At 38.1% G+C, this 23,360-nt stretch overlaps 2 protein-coding genes, 1 long non-coding RNA gene, 1 other non-coding gene and 1 pseudogene across 4 annotated transcripts; 1 reads left to right on the forward strand and 4 right to left on the reverse strand.

Moving 5' to 3' along the window:
- Nucleotides 1–343: 343 nt before the first annotated feature.
- On the reverse strand, nt 344–4,122 carry LOC137959034 (uncharacterized; annotated as a pseudogene).
- Nucleotides 4,123–4,237: 115 nt separating this feature from the next.
- On the forward strand, nt 4,238–4,310 carry TRNAR-UCU (transfer RNA arginine (anticodon UCU)). Its single transcript has one exon. It is a non-coding gene; the product is annotated as a tRNA-Arg (tRNA).
- A 320-nt stretch (nt 4,311–4,630) lies between these two features.
- Nucleotides 4,631–5,550, reverse strand: LOC137960468 (uncharacterized). The gene is made up of 3 exons (XR_011114172.1): nt 5,371–5,550; nt 5,082–5,171; nt 4,631–4,998 (listed from the first exon to the last, which is right to left on the reverse strand). It is a non-coding gene; the product is annotated as an uncharacterized lncRNA (long non-coding RNA).
- A 2,152-nt stretch (nt 5,551–7,702) lies between these two features.
- LOC137959769 (uncharacterized) lies at nt 7,703–9,511 on the reverse strand. The gene has a single exon (XM_068807116.1). It carries the CDS (start codon nt 9,213–9,215, stop codon nt 7,827–7,829), a length of 1,389 nt encoding a protein of 462 aa, XP_068663217.1. The 5' UTR covers nt 9,216–9,511; the 3' UTR covers nt 7,703–7,826.
- Nucleotides 9,512–15,465: 5,954 nt separating this feature from the next.
- Nucleotides 15,466–23,021, reverse strand: LOC137958371 (dihydrolipoyllysine-residue acetyltransferase component 1 of pyruvate dehydrogenase complex, mitochondrial). Its single transcript, XM_068805343.1, has 19 exons — nt 22,683–23,021; nt 21,706–21,762; nt 21,468–21,513; nt 21,357–21,390; nt 21,133–21,182; nt 20,982–21,026; nt 20,797–20,870; nt 20,454–20,523; nt 19,315–19,716; nt 18,649–18,709; nt 18,473–18,517; nt 18,300–18,380; nt 18,023–18,099; nt 17,882–17,944; nt 16,964–17,034; nt 16,531–16,591; nt 16,077–16,137; nt 15,918–15,998; nt 15,466–15,830 (listed from the first exon to the last, which is right to left on the reverse strand). Exons 1-19 carry the CDS (start codon nt 22,784–22,786, stop codon nt 15,772–15,774), a joined length of 1,542 nt encoding a protein of 513 aa, XP_068661444.1. The 5' UTR covers nt 22,787–23,021; the 3' UTR covers nt 15,466–15,771.
- Between the last annotated feature and the right edge of the window lie 339 nt (nt 23,022–23,360).

The following is a 23,360-nucleotide window of genomic DNA, read 5'->3' on the forward strand; positions in this document are numbered from 1 at the left end:
CATTGATATGGAGAACTCTCAATGTTCAAAATTGATAGAAGTTTTAGCATTGTATTATAAAACCTGACTGCAGTAAGACGAAACTGGAGCAAAGCATAACCAAAGCTTCACAAGAACATTACCGGTCATAAAGTTTTATTTTCTCTCTCTTATGGAGATGGAGAGGCTGCAGTTCTTCACAATGGATGGAAGATCAACTCCAACAAACGAAGAACAGGTCCATAAGCATCTAATTACACATGATTTGTGGCAAGCTCAGAGAAAAGTTGTCAAACTGGATTCAATTGCTTAATTGACAATTGAATGAAATTTTAATAATACTGAGTTATAGCTGACAGTTTAAATGCTAACAATCCTTGCCTTGAAAGAAACAACTAATAACAAAATCAATGTTTCGGTTGCCAACAACTATTACAAACCGAAAGTTTTTGTTATGATTTGAAGCATTCAGGATTCCAGAGTTCAGTGTTATTGTTTGAATGGTTTAATCCCTCTGTGCAAAATCAGGAATCCAACTCTAACAAATACACCAGAAAGAGGCTATCTTTGTCATTTAGAAAGACACAAAAGATAATGGAAAACAAAAATGCTAATACCCAGTAAAATGAACACCAGTTCCTCGGCATTCTAATCTTGTAAAATTTTTGGCAAAATCTCTTATGTTGGTTGCCAAGAGTTTTTCATGTCACCTATAGCATAACAAGGCCATGATTTTCCACAATGAGAGGGGCTGGACTTGAATATATTACAACAGCTTCAACCCACCTGTAACGTCATCGACCATCTCAGCAGGTCCTGCAAACAAACAGAGATAAAAAAACAATCATGTCACCTCAAATAATATTTCCAACAGTATAGCTTACATGATAAAAAATCATCACAGGTTTTACAATTCAATCAGATCGGCAAAGGACTGCAGTGCATTAAGACACAAAAAGAGTGCCATAAAGAGAATGCTGATGAAGTGGAAAAACATACAACCGCAGAGTGAAAAGACTGAGTAGTCATTACTGAACAGTTATATATTGCAGAGAGATATTGGCAGTCTAAAAGTTCTAATGCTACCAACAAATGATCTTCTAGGGCTATCAGAGAAAAGAGAAAAAAACAAACCAAATGATCTGATGGATTGTTGCCAAGATTAAATACCTCCTCAGCAGGACCAAATGTTCCTTTCCAGGAGCTCTCTCTGAATCCTTCAGTAATGTAAGAAACAACAATCTTTGTCTCACAATTTAAAGGTTCACAAAACAATAGTGCACATATCAAGAAGGTGGCAGTGACAGTGGCTAGCCAATACACCTAAAAGACCGATCTGTTAAGTGCGGAAAGTTACCGCCTACAAGAGTGGACGGACGGAACCACTCTGACACCCACCCCGCCCCTTCTTGACCGCTTCTCACGGGATTCGAACATGGGACGTGGTGTGTCTAGCTCTGATACCATGACAACGCCTAGCCAATACACCTAAAAGACCGATCTGTTAAGTGCGGAAAACTACCGCCTACAAGAGTGGACGGACGGAACCATTCTGACGGGCAGTATCAGGTATTTTCTTATATTTCAATCAAGTTGAACAAAACTCTAGTCTACTGAGCAACTTCTTTCAATGGTAATTGATAATTTTTTCCAAGCACATATATAGCTTTGACTTTGAACAAATATATACTGAATATCTTGTAATCATACTAAGATAACCCTAAAACAGAAACAAACGAAATTAAAACTAAATCACCAAGAATAGCCATTACTGTCCTCGAATCTGAAAAGAAGGGAAAATTAACCATTTAAGGTTGACATCATTATATCAGATAACCAAACAAAAGATTGACAGCATAATGGAATGAATAAAACATGAGTTTCAAGAGTTGCTAACTGGGTGCAATTTGTGTTCTCCCAGCATCAATAGTAATATGAGTGGGTAACTTCAGTGACTTTGCTCTTTCCTGTGACAACTCAAAGTAGCAATATAGTGTAGTGAAGGAGATAAATGACCGTAGAAAACTATAATCTAGTTGAAATACACCAAACATAATGGAAAACACAGATGTCAAAGAGAGAAAAGTGGACCGAGTGCTGACTCAGTGACCACAAGGGAGGGTTCATTAATGTAAGGCCTTGGCTCAATTTGTACTTGGGTAGATTGGGTGCACATATGTGATTCAAATTCAGAAAAGGAGAGAACATTGAGCACCAAAGCCATTATCTATAACAAATTTATTGTAACAGCTTGCAAGAGATTATTGATTTTTTTAATTAAAATGTTGACAGATTATTGTTATTTAGCGGCTAAGATAATAAGCTAAACTTTTGGTAGCTTGGAGCTTGATAACCATTATAGCTCATGGAGGTCCAGCTTGAGACAGCAACATCAAAGTAATTCATAATACTTTCAATATAAAAGAAAAATGGAGTTATGATGAGGCCACAATGTTTACGACTTACCTGTAAAACCAACATTTCTTCATCGCTTTCAATTTTCAAAACAACCTTAACTTGCCCACACATTTCCCATCTATCAAGTGTGGAAACCAAAAAATATGCAGAAATCAACTTAAGATCTAAACAGTGAGGGGAAGATAAGCTCAGATGCAATCACATGTAATAAGTAGCAGAGCACACCTGTTCAATGTTTTTGGAGCCTTTTTAAAGAGCTTTTTGTATAAACCTAAAGTTGCATGACTAGCAACCAAATGGTAGCAAGGATAAGAGATGTCAGTCAATTCGAATTGAAAAGTACAAGAGGATTATGTTGAAGCCAAATAGACCAACAGGTAAACCAAAGTAGGAGCTTTTAAAAAACTAAAATAGAATATTGACACATAGGAACACGCATGCACAAACACTCATGTGCACAAAACCAACAGCAGAATGACAAATCAAAAGAGTTTGTTTTGTGGATCCAAAAACTTGTTTGCATAAGCATATGTGGATGGCATCGCAAAATAAAGAATAACACAATTTCTCAAAGAGAACCCCATCTTACAAGGGTCAAATCTTTACTTCATGCCAATTAAGCTGCATGGTTCAGGAGTTTCAAGAGATTGTCAGCGGTAGGGCGTCAAAATTATCTTTTAATCTTTTTCCTAACGAAAAGTAGCACATGTTATGAGGACCACAATAAAGACTACGTTCAGTCTACAGCCTTCACTTGCAAACATGAGCAATGATAACTGAAACCAAGAGTGTTGTACCTTACTCTTCTGCAGTACTCAAATTACTGAAATGGCAATCAAAACGCTGCTGTTATGGTTGCCTTGATTACTACAACTTTGGACACCTTGTAGAAAAAAATATAACTTAAAAGTTATAATCAAATTTCCTAACCCGTTGGATGGCTAATTCACGAGGACAACAGCAACTTTAGGAGTCCACTTATGAAGAAACCGTCTTTATGAAAGCAATAAAACTTATCTCGTCCAGGAAGGCTACGATTAAGATATTCAAGATTTTGGTTTTACCCTCGGCAAGCTTAATATCACTCCTTTGACGAGATAATGGCAGAACTCTTTGATTCAATATTAACCACCGTGTCCAAGAAAGAAAGCGGACAACATTCGCACAAAAAGGAATGAAAACCACCGAAATTGACGAATTTAATAAAACTAACCTGCATTGAGCAGAAATCTTTCCCTTTCCCATCTTCAGATCATTCCTCACAACCAAAACCTACAAAAGAAACAGAAAAGAGGAAGCGTGAGTCCGGTGACGATTCTGGGAATCTTCAGCAACAAACGCCAGTCCAACCGAAATCAAAGGAATAAGAGTACAAAGCTGACCATTTTGAAGTCTTCGAGAATGTCTGCGAGTTTTTCGATCTCCAGAGACTGCGTTGGCTGCTGCTGCTGCTTCTTATTCTTCTTTCAGTCGACGGCTTCGTCGCTGGCGGCCGTAAGGGAGGGAAATTGGAAACGACGATTCGCGATCAAGTAGCCAAGAGCAAAGCAACCCGCCCCCAGAAGAAAGGCGGGCAACCAAGATAAATCCATCCGTGTACCTATTTTGAAACGAGCACTGGATCCCACTAATCACAACGTCTGTTTCACGTTCGCCCATCTCACTTCTCCTCCCAAAAAGCTTTCCACATACATGGGAGGAGAAGATGGGCGGAGAAATTAAAGTTTCTTCCGTATGCTGCTTCTGCTTCTTCCCCAAAGCATCAGCTAGAGCACGATAAATAGGAATCAATACTCGATAGTGGGATAGAGTAATCTGGCTGTATCAGACTTCATATATCGCGCCCGTGGCCTAATGGATAAGGCGTCTGACTTCTAATCAGGCGATTGTGGGTTCGAGTCCCACCGGGCGTGCTTTCTTTGTGTTTTGTTTTTTTCTTTTGGCAACGTTTACCGAATATAAATTATAAATCGACTAAATGCTAACAGTCTCAAAAAATATTTTGAGGAGACAATGGTTTTCTAAGTATTCTGACGCGGCCTGGCCTCTATTGCCTCCAAGTAACATTAGTTTTTAATATTAATTTTTGAAGTAAGATGTTTTTTTGATAAACCAATGTAAGTCAAGCTTCCACCTGTGCTCTCCAATGGAATTTCTGGTTCAATATTTCTGACTTTTTCCAATGACAGAATATGGATATCATCCTGGAAAGCTAATAGATTCCTCAGTTGAAATGGGGTCATACTGTATATACGAACATCTACCAGAGATTCTGAAACTTTTTTCAGAAGGTTCAGACCTACAATTTCCTGCAAGTGATCACCTAATATAGAGTTATAGCGTACTGTAGCCATAGACATGAAATTTTCAGCTGAAGCCCAGTTTTCAAATTTACAAGCTATGTGAAGAGTGTGCCAGCTTAGAAGAAATCTGGAAATCTCTGGTCTGCAGTCCTGAACCCAAAATTCCTTTCCCTGAATCCACCGCAGGAAGATGATGATTATGAAAAATACACTGACATCTTCTGCATTGGGGGAGGAGTAGAACTTGGAGGAACAAAATCAGGTTCTGGCTTTTGAAATATGAAGGTACTATATAAACCTGTCGGAAAGAACTAATGATTAGTTTTAACCAAGATCAGCAAATAACTCAATATAATGCAACCTAGGTAGAGGAAAAATCACCTAAGGATATTGAAAGATCGAGCAAGGAGCTCTCCACGGGGATCTATGAGACTTGGACCAAAACTGTGAAGTAAACCTGCACATTGTGCTCTATGGACACAGTTATAAACAACTTTCAGTTCAATAGAGAATTTGTTGATGAAAGCATAACTTGACCGGTAAGAGTATAATGATCATCCCGGGCAAAGAAAAAAGAAGTACAGTGCAAGAGACTTTGTACAAATGAACTACTTCTGTGATAAGCCTCTTTCTAAAAATTAAAGGATCTATGCAATGCCAACAGAATTACCTGTTATCTTCATAGAATTCAGTCAAGTTCTGAACTTCAACATAGTCCAGACCAGCTTCTCTAGCCAACCTGATTTAGTTTTGCATTGAGATAGTGCATGCTCAAAAAGCTATGTGAAGTTCATCTTGACAAAAGAAGCTTAAAAACTAACAAGACAAGTGGATGCTTAACCTGATCAAGCTTGGAAAATGAACCAAGTTGTAAGACTCAGAAGCAACTTCTATGGCTAGAAAACCAAGCATAAACCACAAAATCTAGAATCCAAGCATAAACCACAAAATCTCATGGCACTCATATGTGAACTTCATATGGCTAGCTTAGCTACCACATATATATAAGTTGTGATAAGCCACAAAAGTGATTTACATGGACCCCTCTTGGTCATGTATTATCTAATTCTCTTCAGTGCTAATGAATATTATCCGAAGTGCTCAAGCTTTGATGTCTCGCCTATTTTAACCTAATTTTTCAGCAACTAAGCAGGATTCCTCTTCAGTGCTTCATGAAGTCAAATGTGATGAAGCAACAGAACATACTTAACTGGCAAAGAAACTATCTTTTAATGCTTGAAAGCGAAGCATGCCTGATATGTGGAATTGGTGACTAAAAAGTATATAACAAAATAAGCATAAGTTGGATAGCCCCAAACAGAACAGAAATAAGTAGTAGCGGTGCCATATTGTAGACGAATCAGGAGTAATACCAAAAAAGTAGCCCCCAGCTTTCAAGAAAGTTGCAACATTTTGAAAAAGACTACTTGCTCTTTCCTTGGTTTCAGTACATAACTGCAAACACATTTTATCCTCTGTGGGTTACTAATCAAACAAATGGCAAATAAGAATTCAAGAGGGCAAGATGGAAAGACTAATATCAACTGGAATGCCTTTGTCTTGAAATAGGCTTCTAGGTTTCCTGCCAACACAGAATTGCCCACCAAGGTCATCTCCAAACTACAAAAAACAGATGTGCACCCAGTGGGGGTTGGTCAACCAGGAGAATGTTTCATGGTGAGTAAACAGATTTTCCAAGACTTAATTCCCATTTACTGGAAAATGACCAAATATCTTCTTAGGTGCAGTAGTTAAAATTGGGCCAATTTTGAAGGTGTCACCTCTTTCGACTTTTTCTCACATTGTCTTGATTTCTGATTCTCCCGAGTCTTCCGGGGTAAATGTTCACCTGGTTGTCTAACTTCAAAGAATAACCGAGAGAATATATTCATGACATAGAAGAGCTGGTTGAACTGAACGCTCGAGTATAAACAAGAACGATCAGTTTCTTTAACTAACTTGCAGACAGGAAAACCATCTATCCAAGGTAGAAGTTAAAAGTGAAGCTACAATCATCGTAAACAAGAATATAACATATGAGCATCTCTATAGTGTTTAAATTCTTCCTCTTCCTCCAATTTTATTCTAAACCAAAATAGATGACAAGACCAGAAGTTGATCATACTTGATCGGGTTGCTGTAAACCTGAAGCATTGCCTTTAGTCGTCAACAAGGCAACTAATCTTGAAATTTGATTTTTTAGAGAAAATGACAACCCGAATGCGCCTTCCTGTGATTAATCAAAGTCACAACTAAATTACAGTTTGCCGTTTGATAGCGAGAGAAAACATCACTCACCTGTACAAGGGTCGAGCTCGAAGAACTCAGCGGTGTAAGGCTTCGTCTGACTCTCCCACAACTCTCTAGCTTCGGTAATCACGGACGAAGAAGCGTCTACACCCATCTGTCAAATTCATCACAAATACGTCAAACACTTTGAACCATGAGGCAGAAAGAGAAACAGAAACCGATTCCAATATAATGACCGATTTGGGCGTCGCTCCACTTGTCAGTGTCTACTCCGCCTCCGCAGTAAAAATCGCACCCGGCAGCATACGGAGTGGCAAATATCTTTATCAAAGCCGTCTTGGCGAACTCGTAGAGACGGCACTGCGCTGACTCTGTTCTACTCACGAATGGAGCAGCGAATGGAGCAGTGGTCATCATCATCGTCACTCTGTTCTACTCACGAATGGAGTGGCAAATTTAGAGGTTTTAAGTTATAAAAACAATAATTATATTATTATAATAGAAAGTTGAATGCAACAGAGGGTTGATCGAAAAGCCATTTGGTGACATTTAATTAACCTCGTTTTCTTCTATCAAAACTGAGAAACAAAGACTAAAAACCAGTCGCAGTTCAGATGTTAGATAAGATAAGATTAGACATTCGTGTATTTAGTGATAGTATTTGCAATTTTTTATTGGAGACGCACTGGGTGGCTGCAACTGTGAATCTCAACGCCTTTCCCCTTTTTGTTCTGACATGGAAAACCCAAAACTGTAGCGTAAAATTAAGCATAGGAGATCGGTGAAGTCGAAAATTGAGATTGAGAGATTGAGCACAAAAGCTGTACAAAAACCAATCTGATGGGGCGTGGAGGTCTCGGATTGGATGGATGAAGATCAATTGCCGCCGGTGAGGGAGGAGGGTTCGGGCCTCTTAGCGCGGTGCTCGAGCTCGAGGTCCTTGTGGCGGAGGAGGAGGACCATGCGGTCGTTCTCCAGGCGGCGGCGCTCGTTGACGAGTTTCAGCCTCTCGAGCTCCCTCTCCTTCTTGCCGCTGAATTTCAGCCACTTGAACCTTTGTTTCTCCAGCTCCAGCGCCTCCAACTGGTAACTCGCTCGCTGCTCTTCCAGCTCCACCGCCCGTTTCCTTATCCAATCCTTCTGCTCCCACAAACTCTTCGCTCCGTCCTCCGCCACCCTCATCAGTTCGCTTCTAAGTTGCTGAACTGGGGACGATGACGAGGACTGCTCCAATGGGCTTCGCCTCCTCTTCATGAGTCCTTTTCTGCCACCCTTCTCGTCCCCCCGATGCCCGTGTTCCGTTTCTTCTTCCATGTCATCGTCGTACTCGTCGTCGTCGTCGTCGTCTTCGTCTTCGTCTTCGTCTTCTTCGTCGTCGTCTTCCCCTGCCGCGACGTCAGCCCCCTCGTCTTCCTCGTAGTGATGCCCACCGCTTGCTTTCCCAACATCCCTCTCCCCCTTTGCTTCGTGGGAGCATCTCTGTGGCGGCTGTTGATGCTGCAAGGAGGAATCAAGGGTGGCGCCTACCGATTCGGACTGGTGAGCGGCTGCGGCGCTGTTGTTGGCGCAGCTGCTGTGGTAAGCACACATCTCCCGGAAGAAGAGGTGCTTGGAGTTGAGGAGCTTCCGAACTTCCTCCTTCGTCTTTGGTGAGATGTGGTCAAAAGTGTCGAGCAGACTCTGGTTCTCGACCACCCGGCACGCAGTCCCCTTCCCGAGGATATCGTTCACTCTCTTGTACCTCTTATTCAGATCGTTGAACTTATCCTCGCATTGCTGCGGAGACACGTAAAACCCCTTCTCCATCATCGCCCTCGACACCGATTTCCACTTCCCTTTCTTCTGCAACAACCCACCACCGCCGCCGCCCTTCTTCTTGTCGGCCCCCTCACATCCGCCGCCGCTCCCGTCGTCGCCGCCCACGTAGTACACCACCATGATCAAAAGCCTCACCATGCTGTCTGTCCACTTCATCCGCTGCCACGGCGACACTCGTTTTCCGCTGCCGTCGCCGGCCACAGCTTCGTCCCCAAAAACCTGCTCCTCCTCGTCGCTCAAAGCCGCGCCCGGTCCCGCTTTCCCCTTCGCGTTGTACCCATATCCGTGCTGCTTCTGCGGCTGCTGCGAATGACGGTCGGAGGATGCAAAAGGGATCATCTGTGGTTGATGTCCATGATGCTGACTCTGATGCATAGGCACGTCCAGTCCCAGCATTCCCCCTCCTATCCCCGGGATCATCCCCCCCGCCACCCCGTTCGCTTCCATCGAAATTAAACAAAGGAAAGAAAACCCTTACCTTCTCTGATTCGGAGCGAAACTATAAATAAAGAACGCAACGGAAACAAAACTTAATCCGGTAATGCGGATTGCAGCCACCCGCAAAAGCGCGCTTTGAGACACAAAAATACGAGAACAAGTTTTGATTTCGCTCCTGTCTATTTCACACAGCTGGAATCTGAGCTTCGTTCTCCTTCTTTGAGCTGAGAGTTAAAAGAATGATGGCAATGGCGGAAGAAGAAGATCGGATGAGGAATCAGGTAAACAGATAGCGGAGTCGCCGGTTTTGGTTTCCGACTGCAAAAAGCAAAAAAAAAAAAGCTGCCCACGGTTTTGCCTGGATCCGACTTTGGAGTCCATAGTTTGCCAAAACTGTTTACTAGATTTGACCGAATGAAGGACAGAGAGATGTCGTTGCTACGCAAGATGTGGTGGGCCCACGGTCCAAGTTGACCGTTTTGGTTCCTGGGATAAATTAATAATGCAAAGGCATTATTATTATCTTAAAATTCAATGCAAACGTTTATTACAAGAGATGGGGTGCCACGTCAATTAAAAAATAAAATAAGAATAAATGATTAATGTAAATAAATATGAATTAATTGGTAGATTAAATTAATGGAAATATTTAAAATGTTTCTCAATTGTGAGTCTTGATGATAAGATTTTTTAAATGGAATTTTTTTTAATACATCTAAGTTGTTGTGTTTTAAATATGGCATTTTTTAATTAAAGGAATAGTACAAAAAATCTAAGGAAAATATTTATTTACTAAACTTAATTTTCATTAAACTATTGATTAAATAAAAAAGAGTGTGATAGTGGTGATGGACCCTTTTGGAGAAAGGAGGGTTCTCTTCCTTCTTTTGGCATAGAATAGAAAGGGTAAATTTGTACTTTAAGAGTTAATATATTTTAAAGAAGTGAATGGAACTTAATCTTGTATTAAAAATATAATACAATTTGAGGTGAAAATTGTTGAGATATTTATATCGGGCCGGTCCTTATCCTCTTATATACCTGTTGCGCCTTCTCTATAACCTCAAGAATTTATAGCAACTAGTTTCAACATGGTATCAAAGCAGGTCGGTCCCGAGTTTGAATCCAGATCCCGTCGATTTCAACGAGCCCCCGAATTTCACGGATTTTCCTATGCTAGGGAGTGTTGAGATATTTATATCGAGACGGTCTTTATCCTCTTATATATACATGTTGCACCTTCTCTAATGCCTTGAGGTTTTAGCGCAACTGATTTCAATATAGAATCGAAGTTGGTCGGCCCAAGTTCAAATCTCGCTCCCGTCGATTTCTACGGGCCCCGAATTTCATGGATTTCCCCATGCGGGGGAGTGTTGAGATATTTATTTTTTTGCCGATCCTTATCCTCTTATATACTTGTTGCTAGGGGTGGCATCGAGCCGAGCCGAGCCCGAATTTGAGTCGAGCTTGATTTAAATATTTCGAGCGGAGCCTCGTCTCGCGCCTAAAATTATTATCGAGCTCGAGCCCAACGAGTTCGAGCCGAGCTCGAGCCTCAACATACATTTAAAAATTTTTAAAAAATATATATCGAATAAAATGTATATAAAATCATGCATACATTTTACATAAAATTGGGTATGACCTCTACATAAAATTGGGCATAACTTATATATATATAATATGTGTATAACTTATATATATAATATGTGTATAAGATTGGGCATAACCTCTACTTAAAATTGAGCATAATCTATATATATAATACTTGTATAAAATTCGGCATGACCTCTACTTAAAATTGGGCATAATCAATATACATAATACCTGCCTAAACACTTCATAAAATTGTCTATACAATCCATAAACACTTCATGAAATTGTTTATACACTCCATAAAATAATCTAAACACTCCATACACTGCATAACATTATAAATAAACTCCATACAATAATCAAACACAACAAAATTAAATAAAATATCACTATCAATTTACAATCACCCAAATAAAAACTATAAATCATTTAAATAAAATCCTATTACTATTACAGACTTACTAGAAAATTACAAGAAATATTTTAAATTTTTCTTAGGAAAGTTAAATGGACCTTTTATTGCCTTTTCTAAGGAAATAAATAAAAATTAATAATTAATCTAATATATTATTATATTTATCGATAAGTTTTTAATCACATAAAATGTCAAACACAAAATTGCTATGAAAATTGCCTCATGCTCAAAGTATTATATCATCAACTGTAAAATACTTATTCAAAAATTTTCTATATGGTTTTCTAACCCATCTTGGCAAGAAAATCTTAATTAAAAAATTATCTGATTTTTTAAAAAGAATTTATAATTAGAAAAATATTTTGAAAAAATATGAGGCACTAATGGTCCCTATATTTCTATTAAAAATGTCTTTTCAACATTTATTGAAAAAACCACTAGTAGTCTCTAGAAACGTATTTCTACTAAAATATCTTTTCAATTTATTTAAGAGCCATGAGGAAGGGACAAAGAGTTTTTTTTTTTCTTGTTTATGATCTCGCACGTAGGGGTGGCTTTGAATAAATTATATATAAAATTATGCATACATTTTTAAAAAATATAATGATAGGAGAGGTTCAGGATTAAATTTCAATAATAGATTAAAATGCACCAATATTAATATTTTTTACTCCAATTGTTGTCTAGCTTGTTTTGTAATTTTTGAATCTGGCCATAATTTATTATGGCCTCCTTAGTGCCCCTAGATAAAAATTTATATTCTAGGAAAAACTAAAAATATTTTTCCTATGATACATATTCCCAAAAAAACCTTTAAATAAAATCTTATTACTATTAGTGAATTATTAGAAAATTACATGTAATATTTTAAATTTTCTTAGGAAAGTTAAATGGACCTTTTATTGTCTCTTCTAGGGAAATAAATAAAAATTAATAATCAATCTAATATATTATTATACTTATCGATAAATTTTTAATTAAATAAAATATCAAACACAAAATTGCAATGAAAATTGCTTCACGCTAAAAGTATTACAGCATCAACTGTTAAATACTTATTCAAAAATTTTCTATACAGTTTTGTACCCCATCTTGGTACGAAAAATCTTACTTAGAAAATTATATGATTTTTAATAAAAAAATTTAATTAAAAAAATATTTAAAAAAAATGAGACACTAATAGTTTATAGAAAATTATTTCTATAAAATTTATTTTTAATTTTTTCCAGAGGAAAAAGTTTTTTTATTTTTTTATTTTATGATCTCGCACGTGCGAGATCATCTTCTCGCGAGGAAGGGGGAGATTATTTCTCCCCTCTTCTGGTTTTCCGCCGAGACGACGCGGAGGGAAGGGGGTTACGACGCCGGGGAGGACCTATTATAGGGGATGACGACCATGACGGAGTCGGCGGTGACGGAAGCGACGGCGACGGCGAGGAGAGGAAGAAATCGAACGAATGGCCACAGAGGCGGCCGGCAAGCAGCTGTGACGGTGGTATAGACGCGGGCGAACAACTATGACGGCAGTAGAGGCAGCGACAACAACCGATGGGAGGGGTTGGCGGTGACGAGGGGGGAGGAAAAATTTTCCCCCCCCTTGCTCTCGCTCTCGCTCCCCCGCTCGCTCACGATCTCGTTACCGATTCATACTGATCCGACTCATTTCGAGCCGGCTTGCGAGCCAACGAACCGAACCTAGCTTCGGTCGAGCTCGGCTCGTTAAGGTAAACGAGCCGATTTCGGTGCTCGAGCTCGATAAATGACGAATTGAACCGAGCCGAATCGAGTCGGCTCGAGAACCGGCTCGGTTCGAAGCCACCCCTACTTGTTGCGCCTTCTCTATAGCCTCCAGGTTTTAGCGCAACTAGTTTTAACAAAAATTATTGAAAGACATGGACATGCTAAGCTACTTAGGTATCATTATTGTAAATATTTTATATTTTTTTGTCTCTTCTTCACTCCTACCCAGGTCAAGGTTTGTAATTTATGCACTTTTGACATCTATAAATAAAGTTTAAGGGAGATGGTTTAAACATAATCGACAACCCTTATTTTATGTCTTTCTCTCTAAAACTTTCTCACTTCTTTCCTCTTCTTCTTTTCTTCTCCTTCTTGATTTTGATAGTATAGAATCCTTAAATCAACAATAATTAATGTAACAAAAAGATTTAAAAGATAAACTTCCACCTTATGTATAGAAGATTATAATTGTTTCCGACATATCCTATAGAACAAGAGAAGATAGCATCAACAAGAGAAAAACAAGTTCGAAAGGAGATTAGAGAAGAAAATGGAGCATCTTCTTGACATCATGATGGCCAAGAATTCACTCAATTATCAGATAAACCTCAAAATTGAAATGGAAGATAAACGAAGGGGATTCACTCAATTTTTAGTTTTTGTGGTCCTTCACTGTCCGTTTGTATGTAGTTAAAATCTCACTTGGTAGCTAAGTTTTTCGAAGCTCTAATTAACTTAAATTTGTTAAAAATCTATTCATGATGGAGAAGCCAGATGTCTTCATTGGAAAAACATAGATATCCTGGAAACGATATAGTAGCTATGAACTATAAACAAGTAGGTGAGATAACTTGATTCATAGTGCATCTGATACTGGCTGCAACCATGTGTGACTGGTGAGACTTATACATTTTCTGATATGTGATCGGTGGGTTGTTCTTTTTCTGTCTTTTTTTTTTTTTTTTTTAACAAAGAACGCTTTCATTGGCGAAAGGAAGAGGGAACAAGACTGGTGAGGCTCTTCCTGAGGTCCAGCTGATAACAATCAAAGAATCGCCTTCCATCACAAGTTGGGTTATCAATGCGAAGTGTCAAACCTTGAAGGAGGCTTCTTATTTAATGCTTCCGTTGAGTCTCAGGGACTGAAAAGGACAGAGAAGACTCATTCACCAGACCAGGGTTGCTCTGGAGCTGTCATCAAATTTTGCTTGTGCCAACCCTCAATGGCAGGTGATCTGTAGATACTCACAAACTAGATAGTAACTTGTGGCATGTCATCTCTTACTGCTGACGACCAAATGGCATACATTCTCCTACTTTTTCCGGAATTTGGTGAGAATTGTGGATCATAACACTGTCAACTGATGTCAGATAGCCTTAAATTTATATTCAAAGGTCAAGTTGCCCATGGGAAGAAGGGATCCTGGTTTTAGACGTGGCATCTGATTTCTCAGAAGCGTATTTAAGTTCTTCTCTTATGTCATGATTTCTGGTGACAAGTAAATACATTTTTCCTTTTAAGTGAAACCCAATTATTAACTCTGCAACAGAAATGACTGGATGACAGGCTAGAGGACTTGATGTACTCTTCACAACAATTTCTCATTTTCACAATGGAGGTGATGATCGAACTGCTAATTTGTTAGAAAAGGTTGTGTACCCAGAAGAGATTACACACTGCGCTGCTGGAGTCTTTCTTAAAATTTTGGTATTGAAGATGATGTCTCGGAGAAGCAAATCGTCAGTGATGACCTGACCAAGTCAGAAGCAGATCAAGATATCCATAATGGAGATTATATAGATCATGATGAGCTTCATACTTTGATCCGGACCTTCCATGAAACTGTCATAAAGTATTTCAGGTTAAGCCTCATTTCAATGAGCAAGCTAGGAAAGCAGCTGCTATTCTATGTGGGAAGCATCTGTTTATCAGGGGGAAAAAATTGATTTTCCTCCCCACTCCTATCGGTTACCTATCTACTTAATCCTCTTTGATGTCTCCAACTTGTTATTTCAGTAGAAAGAGAAGGCAAAGCTGTTCTTCTCAGATTACTATTTGAAGGGCCCTTTGTGTGCCAGCCAGAAAATATTTGAGGGCATTACTTCAAATTGGACCATTTTGTTATATGTAATTTAATACATTCTGAATAGGAAGCATTGAGTAATTTGTTGCATTCCATGGGGGATGTGTAAAAATGATAATCTGACGTCTGGTATGTCTATTTTCTTGTCCTTTTTCTCTTTCCCAACTTTCCTTTTCTGCTACCTACAAACTTTTCTTTCTTCCTTTCAATGGATGTTCCTTTTTATCTTCGGTAGTGGCTGTTTCTGGCAATAACAGCTTATTTTGACTCTTTCTGCTTCTCTTGCTTCTTGGATGTAGTCTCTCTTCGTGGGGCTGCTAGGGTGGGAAAAACCCTTACGTCTTTTCTCCATTATCCGTAAAGCTACTCATCGGAAAACAATGGCGGTTCGCAACGTCAGGAAAATAATATTTTGTATTGTCAATGACATAAAAAAACACGAAATTTGCTTTATTAAAATAAAACCACCTTTGTGTAATCTTGCGATGGCTTCCGTCCAACAATCATACACTTCCCAGAAAATCATATCAAACACTGGGCAATGCCGGGCAATTCAAGTACTCTCTCCGAATTGAGAAAGAAAAGCAACATATTTTGGGACTGGAGATGCGCACAAAATTTTTTATTTGGGATTTGTCAAAATTTTCAGTAAACGTACAATAGTGAAAACAGGGGGCGGTGAAGGAGAAGTAGGTAAGCAGTTGTCCTTTAGAGGCGAATAACTGCAGTTTCACAGCAGTAGTCTTCCCATGTGTTTGAAGTTGGAAGCTAAAGTTGAGAGGAATCTACCTGCAACACAAAATAGGAGTGTTCATTCTGTAACACGGCAAGCCTGAATTTATCAAAGAAATCTCTTCTTGGTTCGTCATACTATACCTCCCACATCACCATCAAAAACGCGATGATCAGCTGACAAAGTTAGGCTCATTTTTGTGACAACGGCAGGTTTCTCTATTCCTGTAGTAGGGAGTATAGTCAGTGAAAACTGATGGCTCTCTCAGCGGCATAATGAAAAAGACTTTAAGGAAACCTCACCATCATCGCCTATGAGTGGTTCAACAACCTCGTTTCCCCGACCAACTGCCAGAATGCAGGCCTACAACATGTAAAGAGGAAGCGAGATAAGAACTACCGCAATGCCTGAAAAATATCACTTCTCATGTCCACGGTAGGTGGCAGAATCCAAGGTGATTCTTAGATGGAGCAAACTTGGCCAGGAAAGGTTTGAACACTGATGGCTACAAAAGCATTTACCTGTGTTGTGCCTCCGCAGACCACCCCACCCAGCACTTAAGATGTTGGCATGGGTGGTAGTGACTCTGATTTTTATTCACTCTCAGTAAATTCTTTCACGATTCAAGAAAACTATTTTGGAAATGAAATTATGTGGTTCATCTGAAAGAAGCTACCTAGTTGTAGGAGGACCAAGTAATGATTATTTTACGTGTTTGAGAATTGTGATGTTGTTTGGAATTGAAGCCATGTGTACCTGCGGGGGGTTTATGATTGCACAAAAGTGGTCCACTGGAAACATTCCCAGATTTGAAATGCTGTAACAGAAATGCTGTAGGATCAGTAATGTTTCAAGAGAGCACTAATGAACGGAACATTAAAAAAGTTACCAACAGCAAAAAAGAGAGAGGCAGAGGAAAGAAAAAAAGCACTTGAAGATAGCTCATAGAGAATAAATTATTTACAGAACTCTACATGTAATTTCCATATTAAAAGTGGTCTTAGAAATGTATGTCAAATATTGTACAGGCAATTTTTTTGCCATTTGAAAACAACCCACTGTAGATATTTTGACTTTTATTATAAACATACCCCTAAACTTTTGGAAATAATTTCCTATGAGAAATCTTCTAACACAAGTATGTATAACCATCCCCACATATGGAGAAAGTTGTTTTAATGAGACTCACCTGAAGGTTCCACCTTGAAATTCATTAGGAGCAAGCCTTCCAGTCCGTGCCTTCTCAGCCAATTCTTTGACCTGAAATGTAGAAAGCAGAATGTTAGCTCATAAGAAAGACAATCAGTTTGTAGCCATAGATAGTGTAAGCTATTAATCTAACATGGAATATGTTTAATGGGAATAATCTCGCATTAATAAGTGTTAAGAAGTGTTATTTATTAATAAGGTTGAGCAATAGGACTCATAAGTTGCTAGTCACCGGATTCAGTCAAACAGTGGTACCAGAACAGGATGTCTGTTTGGGCTAAAACCCAGTTTATTCTCCTTTGAGTTTGTGCTCTGTGTGGGTTGTCTATGTCTTAGGCCTGCTATATGTAAGCTTGGATATGAGAGGGATTATTCAGTGGAAATAGTCCTATATTCATAAGTGTTAAATAGTGTTATTGACTTACAAGGTTGAGCAAGAGGTCTCATAAGTGACCAGTTATTTTTGGAATGGAACCGGGTTCAATCCAACAGAATAAAACAATAGAAGATGTTGAAAGTGTCATGTCTTCAAACAGAAAAGGTTGTAATGGCTGAATTGTCTAGACAAAATTGGTCATACTGATTGATCTGATCTGACTTTCAGATTCGTGAAAGAAAACAATAGCACAACCAAATAGCATAGGATGCACAAATTTCTCTAGCAGTTATAAATACAAACTAGGAAATAAGAAAAAGTAAATCTCACTACTGGTTTTCCAACATCCACCATTTGGTTAAAATAAAAAATTAATCTGATTTCAAAAAATCTTCACCATTTGTACTTTGTAGCATGAGGTATTGAATTTCCACAAGCTACATCCAACAAATACAATTTCCACATCAAAGAGCAGGATGAATCAGGAAAAAGCATAAGATAATGAAGGCATTTGAAAGGCACCTCTAACGAGATAGCTAACAAAGATTTTTTATCTGCATTTCTAACAATCGGTGTCATCAAGCCCTGCATTTCACAAACTCTTGACTAATCAGCAAATTTGTTGAAGTGTAGACGCCTCCAAGAAAGAAAATGGTAGAATACCCTTTCAGTAGCCACGGCAACTGATATGTCAACCGAATCACATAAAGAAACCTCCCCTTTTTCCTCGTTCCAGTAAGCTGGCAAACAATAAAGTTTCACTCTCAGAGGGAGGCAGCAAGGTACAAAAGGGGAAAAAACAAATACGCCTCAAGACTTTCATTTACCATGACTTGGCAAAGCCGAAAATAAAGATATATTTTGAAGAAAGGAGGTGATGATATGCATATTTATATCAGTACAAGATAGACAGAAAAAGATCTCAATTTTCAAATCTCACCATTTGCTTCTGGTACACTTCTCAATGCTAGTGCTACAGCTCTTATGACAATGTCATTAACAGAAATTTTAATGTTGTCATCTGCAAGATTGGATCCAGGTGAATAAGTTTTATTAGGGAGCGACTCTTAAAAGAGGAACCAAGGTTGAAAATTACAATTCAATATTTCATACCTTTCAATTTCTTTCTGAAAGCAAGCAGAGGATCCAGTACAACATCTAACAATAACCATAGTAGAAAAGGACCATAAAGGAAGAGTAAACAAAAGGGATTTAGTGATATATATATACCATATAATACAAGGATCTAGCATAAATGCAGAAAACTAGCATTTGGGCAAATTACAGACCTGAAGACATATAAAAATGTGGTGTACTTTGCTTAGATTCTAATAGCCGTCTTGCAATAACCTGCAAACAGTTAATATCTCAGCAAATACACTATAAATTTGAAACTCCAAAAAAAGAAAAAAAAAACCTTTTACATTAATATGCAGGTACAAAAATACAGGTGTATTTCTTTCATTTCAAGGTTACTAGGAAATTACAGACAGAACTTAGATGCTGCAAGTTTTAGGAAGTCAATGTGACCCGCCAGAAACATTAATCTGAATAGGCAGAAGCAAGCATGTTGAACCACCTCTATAATTGACAGAATATGACTCAGGGTTTGGTAGCTCTCAGACTTATTTAGAGCTTCCATTTTAGCACATCTAAAATTTCAAAAATGAAATGACAGGACTATAACATGAGATGTATATTGGCCTATGACAAATGGAGGTGATAATCATCAGGAAAAATAAAAGATAACATGAACCAACATCTTGGCATATATGCACTTAAATGGGTCACATATTTGTTATAAATCTTCTGCCAACAAATGAAGATCACATTATTTTTTCAAGTTGAGAATATCACACTATTAGGACAACAACAGGATTAGATGCAAATTTAAAAAAATTCACAACTGAAAAAAAGCATAGCCTAATTCATGAAAACAGGGAAGTGGATGATACCTTGCGAATCTGACTATTTGGCAAATCCTCATGAGAATCAACATGGGGTGAACCAGACTTTAACTCCTTAGCTGGAGTTACTTGTTGAGTCTCAGAGGATACAGATGTCTTCTCTTCAGATGGTTTGGGAGTTTTTGAAGATCCTATTCCTGACTTGATTGCTGCTAATACATCACCTTTCAAAAGAGTGCCACGGGGGCCTGACGCTTTCAGGGAAGAAGCATCCAATCCATGTTCAGTAATCAGTAACTTTGTTGATGGGCTGATTCTTCTAAAATTTGCAGTTTGTGTATTATCTCTCTGTTCAACTTCAGCAGGAGTTGATGTAGGTGTTTCCTCTCTGGCTTCAGAACCACTGGATATTGTATTTGGAATTTTCTGAACATCCTCCTCCTCTTCAACCTGGAGAACAGAAACAGCAAAGTTAAATAGCATTCAGCTAATTCGATTATGCAGTTACAGTATATATGGCAACAAAAAATCCAGGACAAGATAAAGTACATTCTGGTCATTGATCACACAAGCCTCATTATGAGAGTCCATTATGGGTTTCAGAAACTAAATACTCTCTTACTAGATATTTCAGAATAACCCAATTCACAAACTGTCAGTCCAATGCTAAACCTTCGAAGTTTTACGTTTCTTTTTATTTTTTTACCCTTCCAAGTTACAGTTTTCAGTATTTGAATGTTTTCATTAGCAGTACGTCAAAGAAAAACAAATTATGCTACCATGAAATATTTTTTTCCTGAAACAATAGTAGTTTCAACTTGCCAAGCATCAGAAGAAATGGATATCGAACAAAAAGGTTAACACGAAGGAGCTTCAAAGACCGGCTAAATGCAAGGTCAGGATGAGACTCAGTTGTGAGACAAAGTCTACACCTGCCACCTTGCCTGTTGACCACATCTGATAGTTCTCAAAAAGTATTGGATCAAACTTATCATTTGTGAGAGGGAAATTTAATATATTTTCTGAATACACAGACTAATTTTCAAAGCCAGAGATGAAATTCCCCTCCTCCAACCTCACACCATTCAGGGTGGTTGCCTGAATCAAGAGAATGAAAAGTAATGACCCAGGTTAAACTTAGGCCTGTGCAAAAATTAACTAACAGTTACTGCTACAGGTTAACTTACAGTTATTGCTATAGGTTGTCCAACATGAATATCTTTTGAGCCTTCTGGAACCAATATCTTTGCCAAGAACCTGTATAACCAAATTAAATCAGTTAGAGACTTAAGAGTCAACAAGGGTGACATCTATAAAAGTTAGATAAGGACAAAAAGAAAAAAAAATCATTTTCATACGAAAAATTCTAAGTAAATGTCATTTTTTTAGGAAAAACCTGCCTCAATTGTGCAAAAAGAACAGCAGAAAGGGGCAAAGTGTCTAAACCTCATGAGAAGTAATATTGACTTTTCAATTCCCACACAACTTCCTCCAAAGAAGAAAGTCAATAACAAAAGTAAACAGAATTACCCCTCTTCTAGACATTCAAATTCAACTGTTGCTTTGTCAGTCTCTAATTCACATATCACATCTCCCACTTCTATCTGTCAAAAAATGCAAAGAAAATAAAATTGTATGAGAGCAAGAAAGAATTTTCCGGTTATTAGGATGAATGCAGAAGATTAATTACAATCAATACCAACTTTTTAACTGACCTTTTCACCCTCTTTTTTCCTCCATCTTGCAATATTACCTTGGCTCTGTATATGATCAATAAAAACTCTGAAATCAAATGGAATACAAGGATGCCATATTTGTCTCAACAAGCAACAGCTCTTAGAAATTAGATTTTCCACATGTTCTTACCATGGTTGGAGATAATGCTGGCATTGTGATAACAAGATGTGGAGGAAGCTCTACAGTAACAGGAGGATAAAAGGAAAACATCAGACATTCAGCATCAAACACAACAACATAAACATCAGCACAAAACCATAAGCTAAGATTTTAATCTAAGTGATTTGAAATACTGTTAGTATTTAGCATATAACTCAATAGAGCTTTAAGGTGTAACAAAGCAGATAATGTACCAGCAGATGAGAAACAGCGAGCTCCAGGAGATGACTGCAAGCAGAAGGTGACATTAAGTACACTACAACCCCACAAGACTTAAAAGTAAAATGAAATACACTTTAACTGACCTCATGCACCACAGATCTTGAACCAACCAACGATACGGTAAGTGGCCTAAAATGATTTCAAAACTGAAGCCATAAGTAAACTTCTAGACCAGAAAAAAGAAAGGAAGGAAAAGCTTTTTATATATGGAGCAACATCTGACAATAGAAAAATGTCTGCTAGAAAAGCATGACATCTGTAAACTATAGGTTACATTTTTTATTATAAAATCCAGCAAAAGAACAAACGGAAATATAAAACCTGTGTAAAGGTCCACCATGAGATCTATCTTCTGAAGTAGTTTGTACATTGGCCAATCTACAAATTCATGAAAGAAAATAACAACAATGGAAAGAGACAAAAATTAGTTCACAGACAGATTTATTCAGGAAGCTCACAAAGTAAATAAAGCAACATTAACACAGTTAAACTCCTCGGAATTTATACATAAAATTTTACAACATAGACAGGAAGTTTGAAATTTCATTCAAAAACATTATGCTCTCCCAGAAAACATTCCAATGAGATCATTCACATTTGACCGACCCGGGTAAGTCAAATAATCATTTAATATGACTATTATGGAAAGTGTAATATTACTTTCAACATTCAACCTTTTATAAACACCTTTCTGGTTTCCCTAACCCACACGATTTGAAGACTAAACAATTTAATGGAATTCTTCTTGAACCGAATCACAGAGCAATTGGAATGAGTCCCTAGGAAAGATGTAATATCAGCTTGTTTTAAAGCCAACAATAACGTCACATTGTCCCCACGTAGCACAAATTGAACAGTTTACTGTAACTAAATGATTCGTCAACACAAACTCACAGACCAGCAGCAAGTCCAATTGGATAATTTGTTTTCACAGTGTAATTGAAAAGCTAAATAAAGCAACACCCGAAACATATTTAGAAAGCTAGAGGAACAGTGACTGGAAAACAGTGGGTTTAACTCACTCAGCAGAGAGAACAAGCCCAAAAGACAGAAAGAAGCAGATTAAGAGATCAGACTTACTACGAGATGAGAAGAAGGTGTAAAAGCAAAGCAAGATGAAACCAGCAAGCAAATAGGAGATGAAAAAATAGGTTCTACCCAGCAGTAAAGGATTTACCCAAAACAAAAACTAACTCAATTACAGAAATACAACGCCATACATCCTCACACATCATTGGATCTCAATTATGAAAACTATAAACGATGGAAGGAGGGAGGGAGGGAGGGCGGAAGAATACCGCGTTTGGGATCCGGTAATGGTGGCAAGGGGTCTAGCAGGGGCGCGACGGAAGTACGAAGGGGTGGAGATGACGAGACGGCGGAGACGAGCGTAGGAAGCCATCTTATGATAGGTCGACGGTGGCAGACAGCAGGTGGATTCAAGAGAGAGAGTTGATGCGCGATATTCAAGGAATCATTGCCTGTGATCACGATCACGCTCGAGGGAATTTGACGGGTTCGACTATGGAAGTACAACTTTTCAAGGTCCAACTTCTGAATAGTTTTTAGCTGCTCGTCAGGGAAGACTAACTCCGGCGACAGGGGAATCTGCCCATTTGGGTGTCCGCGATATAAAAGAAAAGAAAAAAAAAATCCGTTTTCCTTCTTGGATAGCACAGAATCCTAAACAGGAAATAAAATACGAGAGAAATGTGTTTTTCCTCTGTCATAAGTTTTTTTTTCCCCTAAAATGTAGGAATTCAAAGAGAATAAAAGAAAAATAAAGAGGAGAGAAAATTATATATGGGAGAAACAGCTTACTTTCTCTCTTATTTAATAGATTTTCTCTATAAAAAAAATAAATTTTGAGAGAAAAGAAAAAAAAAGGAAATTTTGTAGATAATAAAAATTATTAATGAGAAAATAAAAGTCTATTAATAATAATGTTATACTTATAGTTTATTTTAGTGTTTATA

Source organism: Aristolochia californica, unplaced genomic scaffold (assembly GCF_029961685.1).
Source record: "Aristolochia californica isolate CCGP_79_NKW_82.1479 unplaced genomic scaffold, dmAriCali1.0.hap1 SCAF_3, whole genome shotgun sequence".
Classification (NCBI taxonomy): Eukaryota; Viridiplantae; Streptophyta; class Magnoliopsida; order Piperales; family Aristolochiaceae; genus Aristolochia; species Aristolochia californica.

Excerpts from the sequence above, each read along its gene's own strand:
- LOC137959769 (XM_068807116.1), bottom strand. The coding sequence starts at position 9,215 with ATGGAAGCGAACGGGGTGGCGGGGGGGATGATCCCGGGGATAGGAGGG.
- LOC137958371 (XM_068805343.1), bottom strand. The coding sequence starts at position 22,786 with ATGGCTTCCTACGCTCGTCTCCGCCGTCTCGTCATCTCCACCCCTTCG. Across the intron at positions 17,035-17,881 it reads TGTTAGCTATCTCGTTAGAG|GTCAAAGAATTGGCTGAGAA; the intron begins GTGCCTTTCAAA and ends TCTACATTTCAG. Across the intron at positions 16,138-16,530 it reads CAATCATAAACCCCCCGCAG|GCCTGCATTCTGGCAGTTGG; the intron begins GTACACATGGCT and ends TACATGTTGTAG.